General features: G+C 38.2%; 1 protein-coding gene across 1 annotated transcript; it reads right to left on the reverse strand.

Moving 5' to 3' along the window:
• Nucleotides 1–4,799: 4,799 nt before the first annotated feature.
• On the reverse strand, nucleotides 4,800–9,442 carry LOC137258188 (dynein light chain roadblock-type 2-like). Its single transcript, XM_067795766.1, has 4 exons — nucleotides 9,328–9,442; nucleotides 7,042–7,117; nucleotides 5,863–6,030; nucleotides 4,800–5,152 (listed from the first exon to the last, which is right to left on the reverse strand). The coding sequence occupies exons 1-4, from the start codon at nucleotides 9,328–9,330 to the stop codon at nucleotides 5,118–5,120; spliced, it is 282 nt and encodes a 93-aa protein (XP_067651867.1). The 5' UTR covers nucleotides 9,331–9,442; the 3' UTR covers nucleotides 4,800–5,117.
• Nucleotides 9,443–10,007: the final 565 nt, after the last annotated feature.

Genomic DNA, 10,007 nt, shown 5'->3' on the forward strand with positions numbered 1-10,007 from the left:
AAATTTGGTCAGTGTACTCCCAATCTCATTACAGTCAGGTTGTTTGCAGTTTTGATTTTAACCGTAATTGTATGTGCACAGATCTAATTTTGGAAGTAACAAGAACTAAGATCTATTTGGAAATTTTTAGATTTTCAATAGTTTTTCAATGTTTTTTTCTGTTCTGAACGTAAGTGTACAAGTTGATGATGAGTCACTATGTAGACCATGGGTCACAGTGCATGAACTAATTTCGTTCAACATACGGTTCAAACTGTGGAAGTATGTACGCCTGACAAGGTCGAAAAGCTAGAGTCCAAGTTGGTGTTGTCTTTAAGTTACCATCTAAAGGTGCTTTAAACATGTTCTCCGAAAGATAATGAACATGTGAACACAGTCTACCTCTGTTCAGATAGGTAGCATGCAGTATGTGTACAGGAAACAGTAGAGCTTGCACCAGTCTTCTGAGAGTCCTTGAGCCCTTTATTCAGACAAGGTTTAACATAGATGAAGCTGCTTATCAGAGAGTGTTCAGATTGTTTTTTAATGTTTTATTATGTGCCGTGTCCAGCTAAGTAGCAACTTTTGAACTTTTGTCATCATCTCTAGATGTCCCTTTCAAGCTCAAAAACAGCCAAGACTTTAAAACATGTAATATACAATATGGACCCTGTACATGCTCCAATATGTGTGATCTGACTGTTTCTCTACTGGCAAACAAGGATAAGTTGGACCAGTGCCGAGAATGCGTTTACATGGCAATGAGCAAACCCATTTGGTTTAGTGAAAGGCTGAGCAGATGTTAGCTAGTGCACATGCAGTGCATGAGAATGAAATTGCCTCCGCAAATAGGTGTTTGCTGAGACAGGCAATATGCTTCACCTCGTACTACACTTGATCGGGGCTCTTTCACTCACAATGGCAGGCGCCAGTGGGCGGCACTTATACTTGCTAATATACGTCAGTTGTCTGGTCGCTGCTCAACTTATCCTTGTTTGCCAGTAAACCAAATTGTAATCAATTAGTATGAACCCTTTTCTGGCAAGGAACAAAACATTGTGTGACTGTCCAGATTATGCATATAAATAAATTACTACTATAAATGAATTACTCAGGCCTGGTAACTGTTAACAAAATAATGTTATTTCCACAAACATTTGGAGCAAGCTTAGTCACAACCACTCAGTCAAGAAATTATTGATTTTTTAAAGAGTCCACTTCTTCAATGTTTTATGTAACCTAGATGTTGCGGGGTAGCCCAGTGGTTAAAGCGTTCACTCGTCATGCCGAAGACCCGGGTTCAGTTCCCCACATGGGCACAATGTGTGAAGCCCATTTTCTGGTGTCCCCCACCGTGATATTGCTAGAATATTGTCAAAAGCAGCGTAAAACTAAACTCACTCACTCACTCCTAGCTGTAAGGCACATTTTCTCATTCAGTTGCCTTTTCTCGCTTATTTCCATTTTCATTGCAAGATGACACAGCCTATTTGTGCATGTATTCAGTACTCTCACCAGAACAGACTTCTATGGTATAAGATATTAAAAGCTACATGACCACCCCAAAAGCCTATGTTACACAAATTAAAATCATGCATACCTTGTCACAAGCAGAAATGCTTTCCTGTCAAAGCATAGTGCAAAAAGTTTATTAATATGCTTTTATAGAGAGCCAGTGTATATGTTGGGTAAAAATCTTTTTATGACAAGGTTTTGTGTCCCTTATCGGGATTGGTCATTCATTAAGGGAGGGATCATTTTAAGATACCTACTTGTGTTTTTCAAGTATTTTGAAATCATCAAAATCGTATGTGATTGCCAAGTTTTGATTGCTATGGCAATATAGTATTGTCCGAAACAAAACAGCTCTGTATATCCCAAGTGATAAAATATTATATGAACTTGTCCATAGAGTCCTTGTTCATTTGTAATACCAGTAATATCTCTGTATCTTTTTATGAGGGATTTTCCATTGTTTTTGAAAATATCCATTATTTTCTCACCATTAACACCAACAACTGTTCAACTTCACCCCCAACAAAAGATAGTATCTTAAAATCAAACTATAATCTATTTGCAATGTTTGCGCAACATCACACCCCTCATTACAGCAGAGAAATCAGGGTGAACAAAAATATATATATATATATACAGTTTGTGATAAATTGTAAAAAATTCTCATAGTTCTTTTTAGCAAAAATAGTTCTAGTGTTGCAGTGTACATCTTACAGGAAGCAGTTTATTTGACTGACATAAGAAAAGGGTCTTAAAATGTCACAAAATTATAGGAGGAAAGTTTAGGAGATAAATATTTATTAGAATTAAACATGGTTCTATATTATGAATGTGTTGATTGTGTCACCATTAACCCCCTTTCCTAGATGTTTTCTACTCTTCTACTGATTCATATCTTTAGAATGTTTTGCTGTTATTTCTTTATAATCTTTATAATCTTTATAATCTTTATAATCTGCTTAATCACATGTTAGCTAGTTGAATAATGCTCACAATCAAATGTCTGAGATTTTCAGAATACAGTTGTGTCATGCAGACCAATTTTGAGAACTAGTTTGGAAAGTTTTCTGTATCTTTGCGACATATACTCTTATATAATGTATATATTTACCACTTTTTGTGACATTTACAGGATTCAGTCATGCATGACTGTGATTGTTTATTTATCCTGTAAAATTTGGTGTATGTTTTTTCAATTAAAACTTTGCTCACTATTACCTTTTACATCTTTGTCATTGTCCATGCCTCACTGTTCTAATATTATGTTGTTTTACATTGTTTGTATTTATTGTTTTTATACATTTGTATATCATAAACTTGTTTTACCATATCTTGTCTTGTGTGTCTGTGTTGTGGGCTAGCAGATGGAGTGTTTGCCTTGGTAGCAGCTAGAGCATCTGTGTTTGATCCCATGCTGTGTCAAAAAGACAACAAAAGATTCTAGTTTGCATGACAACCCGACACTTGGCATTAGGGTTAAAACAAGAGCTGATGACTCAGGATCATTGTCGTCTCGGTTGGGCCACAGTTGGTCTTCATCAACAGATGCTTGTTATAAGAGGCGACTAACAGGGTAGTCTGGCTCCCTGGCTTGGCTGACACGTCATCACATCCCAGTTGTGACAATAGATTCTCATGATGCTGATCATAGACATTCTTATGATGTTGATCACTGGACTGTCTGGTCAAGACTTGATTATTTACAGACTGCCGCCATATAGCTGGAATAATGTTGAGTGTGATGTTAATAGACAAACAGTTACTCATGAATAGTTAAAGGTGTTCATTATGTGAGTTTATGTCTTGCTGCAGTAAGGCTCTCCAATAACAGGCGACTATGCTTGTCGTAAGAGGCGACTAACGGGATCGGGTGGTCAGACTTGCTGACTTGGTTGACATATGTCATCAGTTCCCAATTGCACAGATCGATGCTCATGTTGTTGATCACTGGATTGTCTGGTCCAGACTCGATTATTTACAGACGGCCGCCATATGGCTGGAATATTGCTGAGTGTGACGTAAAACTAAACTCACTCACTCACTCTCCAATAACATAAATGTTCAAAGGGAGTTACCTTCCACTATGGGCATCATGACATGATAAGGGACTGGACCAAATATGGATACTGGAGTTGGTGAATCAAGGTTAGGACAGTCTTAACCAATAATCCACATTAGGACGTTATACAAAAAACATTGAATCATCTGACTTGGGGAGAATAATCCATAAATATTACACACACAGGTAGGTGTCTTTGTTATGATGTCTCCATTACACTATATTAGGTTCTCCCTAATGGGTTCAAGGTGCCTGACCCGTGAAGATCTAGAATAGGTCTTCAGCGGACCATCCTTGCTATGAAAGGTGATTATGCATAAGAAGCGACTAACGGGATTGGGCGGTCAGGTTTGCTGACTTGGTTGACACATGCAGATCGATGCTAATGCTGTTGATCACTGGATTGTTGGTTCCAGACTCAATTATTTACAGGCTGCCGCCATATAGCTGGAACATTGCTGAGTGCAGCGTAAAACTAAACTCACTCCGGGGTCCACAAAGCATGTGGCAACAAAATGATATTGAAATAACTTCAGTTAATCAATATTCACTGAGGAATTAATCCAAACACATCTTGTTTTATCTCTCGTATGTTTCATTTAGTTTCTGAAACGCAACAGTATTTATCCCTAATACAGTGTAATGTGGTAGGTGTCAGTCTGTCTAATGTGTTATAAGGAAACACTTTTAGCATGGCTCTCATGCGTTCTTGTGTCATGTAGTGACTTGTAAATGTACTTATGACATTAGTAGTAAACAACTGAAGCATCCATAAAATGTCAGGTTTGATAAATACAGATTTTAGCCACCTCTGTGTGGGTGAGTTTAGTTTTATGCCTTTTTTGGCAATATTCCAGCAATATCATGGCAGGGGACACCAGAAAAAGGTCTCACACATTGAAACTGTGTGAGGAATCCAACCCAGGTCTTCAGCAAGGCAAGCGAACACTTTAACCACTAGGCCACCCCACCGTTCCCAGCCGCCTTTGGCAGGGAGCAGTCAAAGGTTTGTCCTCTTTAAATACAAATGAATATGACAGGCTTTCTTGTTAAAGAAATCTTGCTGTTAGTGCCTAGGGGCCATTCATAATTTATGGCTTGGGGTATGTGTGTGATGATTTTTATTCAGGATCATGTACAATGTGAATTACACCCCACCCACCCCCACCCCTCGTACATGTATACAAAACTGATCATTCACACACCATTATTTGATACACTGGTAAGAATAAAACCAAGGGCACTATTCAGAGATGAAGATTTAATTTCAATAACAAATGACAATTTCATAAATAGATTCAAATAAAACTTCAATGGAACTCTACATGACTTTCACCAAATTCTAAGAATGTGATAAGCATACGAAGAATGATGAATAGTAAGTAATATTTCGAAGGAACTTGAAATCAACACTTTGTTCGGATACAGGACGCCAGGGTCAAGAAGCAGAATAAATACTTTGGAATTGACATCCATATAATGACAGCAAAGTCCATGTAGAGTGACAGACCCCCTACCCCCCATCCCTCACGCAATGCATGTTGATCCTCCCTCCCCTTGGATCCTAACTCTGGATGACAATCATCAAGTAATCATGGTCTGAAACAGAAAACAACATTCCTCAATATTCTGAAAAACTGACAATGACCAAGCAAAAATATCCAAGTCAAGCTGATTTAAATAGACCCCATGCCTTTTCTGTCTTACATTAGATTGTGGATCTTCATAGAAGTTAAAAGAATTTTCATCTAGTGGTAACCAAACTTCTGTACTATACAAGTTTCAGTTGACTGAAATAATCATCAGCTCATCCTATCACTACTTGACCAGTGGTCAGTGGTCGTTCATAATTTATGGCTAGGGGGTGGAGTATTTACATTGTGAATGACCCAATTCACCCCATAATTTATGTGCAAAGTAAAACACCCGCACCCCCTGCACAATATGTACAATATCAATTATCCCTACCCTCTTTCCATAAATTTTAAGCATAATCTTTTAAGATTTTTATGTACATAACTGATGAACATCAACATCACTACCTCTCACCACCCCCCACCCCCACCCAATCTGCTCGAAAATGAATGTATGTATTACTGCCAGAACGTTGTTTTGTAATATCAAATATAATATTTCAAGTGGATCAACCATTTTTATCAGCATAACTAGTTCATTCAAAGAAACCTCAACAGAGTCAACACAACCTCAACAGAGTCAACACAACCTTAACACAACCTCAACAGAGTCAACACAACCTCAACACAACCTCAACAGAATCAACACAACCTCAACATGTATGTTTTTCTCACCTGGTGCACACATAATCTCATGTTTTTTCGTCCTGAGTCTGAAGAAGCACAACTCATTCTGTGGGTCAATATCTCGGATACAGCTCTTTGCTTTGGCTGCTAAGGAATGAATCAGACCGGCATACTGGACAGTGGTTGAATTGTCCAGCGTTGTCCTGATTGGGATGCCTGTAACAAACACAGAAGCAAGTCACATTAACACCACTATCAACAATATTTCACACAAATCATGTCTGCCTGAGACAAAAACCAGAGGACATGTTGGTGTAGGATGTTTATCATTATGCTGACAAAGCTAGAAAATAAATCCGAGCGAATACTGGATTAAAAAAAAACACAAAAAGGTTTTCATTGAGGGACATAACTCTATACAGCACATTCAAAGGCCCTCATGTCATTGCGAGAATTAAAGACCGTCACATGCAATCTATACATAATCATGATTGGCCTATCGATCACCACTCACGACTCTACCAGTTCTTTATTATTATTTCTGCAAGTCGATTGAAAGCCGATTTTGACTCTAAACCAAGTGATTAAGACACAAATGGAAACACCAGCAATGGGCTTCACACATTGTACCCATGCCTTCAGGATGACAGACAAACGCATATTTCCACTAGGCTACCCTACCACCCCTGGAATCATAAAATCAGAACCGCGAGCGCCCGCGAACACTCAATCCTGAACGCCTGTGTCCGGACAAGCACCCACGAGCGCCCGCAAACAATCCTCACAGCTGCCTTGCCAAGCAAACAAAGATGGCGACCATGTTTAATGAAAACGAAAAAAACATTCTAAGCATCATCATTGGTTAGCATCCACCTGACGAAGGGGCAAGGAATAGCCAAGAAACGATGTGTAAACAATAAAGAGGAAGTTGACATCCATAACATTTTGTTTTATACATGTTTAATGTCATTTGTCACAACTTGCCCTATTCCGTAACCTCCAAGAAGACGACGAAAAGGTGTTCCGGTTTTCTCGGAATAACACGAGCTGGTTAACGAATGGCTTAATGTAACCAGGCACTCACATACATACAGGACCTATGTAAGAGCTCACAGGAGGCAATTGCACAGGCACTCACGGTTCTGGGCACGCATCCGGTTGACCTAAACGGTCATGTGTGTCTGTTTTTGATGAAAATTGTGTCTGAAGAAAGATTAACAGTATTACCTTCACTGTTGACAACAATGATTCCCATGACACCTCTGTGAGCCTGGATCCTCTTAAATGTTTCTTCTACGTCAGACTGCGGAAAGAACAAAATGTTTTCAATAGTTCAGTCAACATAAATACTCAGGGATTGGGAAAGGCTGGGGCCATGGGCCATTTTGCACATTAGACTGAAAAATGGCCCATTAAAATTTTGAAGTTTACTACTGATACAAGGGCAGTGGCCCATTCTAAATTCATAAAATGGCTAATAATCCTGAAAATAGCCCATTGTCAAAGTTCTCTTTCCCCATCCCTGAGTACTAGAAGTTTATATCAGTTATTAACACAAATACTGCAACATGTGTACACATGGGGTCATTATTGCTTACATGTATATTGCATTAAAGCAAAAAATTAAAGGGAATTATTGAACAAGTTAAGTCTTTGAATCTGATAAAGATCAGACTTTAACCTTACAGTTATATATAAATATTCCTTGACTACATGCTTCGTATGGACCATTAATTACACTGTTGATCAATTCTGATGCCAAAGTCCAATGTCATAAAGATATTGTGTGGCTGACAATTTTATAACTTTCGTGCATCATGTTGTAACTAAAAACAACCTTTTCATTGTTCATATATGTAAAGTGGCATTCAGACCTAAATGAGTCCTTGTCTCCTTAAGGATTGTTCCTCTTACATTTAAATCTTGGGAGCCCCGACAATAATTTGACCCGTGAAGGTCCCGGGATAGAATAGGCCTTCAGCAACCCATGTTTGCCAACTATGCTTGTCGTAAGAGGCGACTAACGGGATCGGGTGGTCAGACTTGGTTGACACATGTCATCGGTTCCCAACTGTGCAGATCGATGCTCATATTGTTGATCACTGGCTTGTCTGGTCCAGGCTCGATTATTTACAGATCGCTGCCATATAGCCGGAATATTGCTGAGTGTGGCATAAAACTAAACTCACTCACTCATCCAACAATAATTTAACTTTTAATTTATGACAATGATGTGTAGAGTTCATAATTTGTATTGTTTCAAATAAAATATAAAGATTCACTTTAATGGAAAGGAGAACATTTGCCCTGTTAATGAACAGGCCAACATGGAAATGCATAGCTGTGTATGTTTCACTCAGGGGTTCACCTAGGGTTCCCAGCTAAGGACTCTTTGCTGACAGTTTGTTGGTAAATCAGTATTTTCCTCAAATTAGTCAGTGGTTGAGAATTCAATTCACCAAGGCCATTACTACTTAACAAAAAAAGTGGAAATTCCAATTTGGGGGCCGTTACTGACACCTGCAGCAGATGTGAGGTTAAATACTGGCCTCTGAGTAGGTCTCGATAAATCTGTTTCACTGAGTTAGTTCAACATTAAATGATCATGAATCAAATTTTATACATGTATCTACTACCAGCATAATTAGTAGCTAACCATTGGTCTCAAGACATTTGTGGAGCATCAGACATGTTCAGATGTCCTTCTGACAAAATAGTCTTCAAAGGCTTAGTGAAATCACATGATTAAGATCATGATAAAGTGTTGTGCATACTATAAAAAATACATTGTACATCATAGGCAATCAAAGACATTTTGAATATAAACGTTCAACAAGTTAATGGTTTGCTATGTTCCAATGTACGATATCTGTATCGATTTCCGAATGTAAATTGGAAATGAAAAGTGACAGCACGAAAGTGACAAGGTATTTGTTGAAAATACCTGGGAGTTGCTACTGATATTTTTCCCTGGCATGATTTAGACTAGAAGAATGAGGGATTTGGAATGAAGCACTGTCCCATACACAAGCAATATTTGCATATGGATATTTGTAATATTGGTTGAAAATGTTCTTGAATAACAATCAGATATCTACTGTTGGATACGTTATTATGAGTACCACAGTGTGTTGCTGATGGTTTAAGGTAATAATATCTACATGTGGCTTTACTGGCCCAAGTCCTTGGCAACTGTGACAACACACGCACCATTCGCCCTGATCAAAATCATACACCGATGAATTAGTTAAACGCGAGGACACGTAAGGTTAGCTGAGAAGGCAATGTGAACTTATACAGTATCTTAGAAATATTTGAACATGTGTTGTTATGTACTCCTAAGATGCAGGTGCTTGGAATGTAAAGAGAAAAGAGCATCAGAAACGTTTTCACAGTGGGTGACTCATAGATAAATAGACTGCTTCGTATTTCGATCGAAAAAATAAGGACGTTTCAGACATTATTTGCTTAACTATAACAAAGTTTTCTTCATTTTAACTTGGAAATACTCACCATGATTGCAGGCCGGGGTGTCGTTGCTAGGGTATGTCCCTCTACCTGTGTTGACAAGAATCTGCCTGCGTTTACTTCGACACTTCCGGTACACAAGCAATCGGCAAATGTCGCCCTTATCACGGATACAGCCGAAGTTATGCCTTCTATCACGTGACGTGGTTGGGGTTGCTAGGTTCACTGGTTGATGTTTCCATATCAACGCCGGAGGATAAAGCTTACTGATTAATCTGGACTAATTTGTTCTTATCAAATACAATAAATATTGAAAACCGCAATTAATTTTGGTGCACATTAGCACGAATAATTAAATTTGTTTCAAAAGAGAAGTACGTCTCTATCACAAGAGAGAAAATATATCACTTCAAAAACGCCCTATAAGATCCTATGACAGTTATCGTTTTGTCTTTTATCAGAGCGAGAACACATATTTTTCAGAGTGAGAAAAAGGTTGTTTATGTATAATATTTAGGCACACAATACAAAAGGTACACTCCTGGGAACTTTGGTAATAAAAGTATTTTGAAATTTATATTTTAAACCGTTTAGTTTACACTTAGTAACTTCATTAAAATGTCTCCCATACGATGGAATTATTTCAATTTCACTAAATAATGTAAAGGGGGAGGAGGGAAAGGGGTAAGGGCAGGAATTAATGAGAAAAATTAAAAATCTTATAT

Source organism: Haliotis asinina, chromosome 12 (assembly GCF_037392515.1).
Source record: "Haliotis asinina isolate JCU_RB_2024 chromosome 12, JCU_Hal_asi_v2, whole genome shotgun sequence".
Lineage (NCBI taxonomy): Eukaryota > Metazoa > Mollusca > Gastropoda > Lepetellida > Haliotidae > Haliotis > Haliotis asinina.

Bases quoted from the DNA above. Each gene is read 5' to 3' on its own strand.
- LOC137258188 (XM_067795766.1), bottom strand. The intron at 6,031-7,041 runs GTAATACTGTTA...TGTTTGTTACAG, and splicing joins CATTGTTGTCAACAGTGAAG to GCATCCCAATCAGGACAACG. The intron at 5,153-5,862 runs GTGAGAAAAACA...TTTCTGTTTCAG, and splicing joins TGAGATTATGTGTGCACCAG to ACCATGATTACTTGATGATT.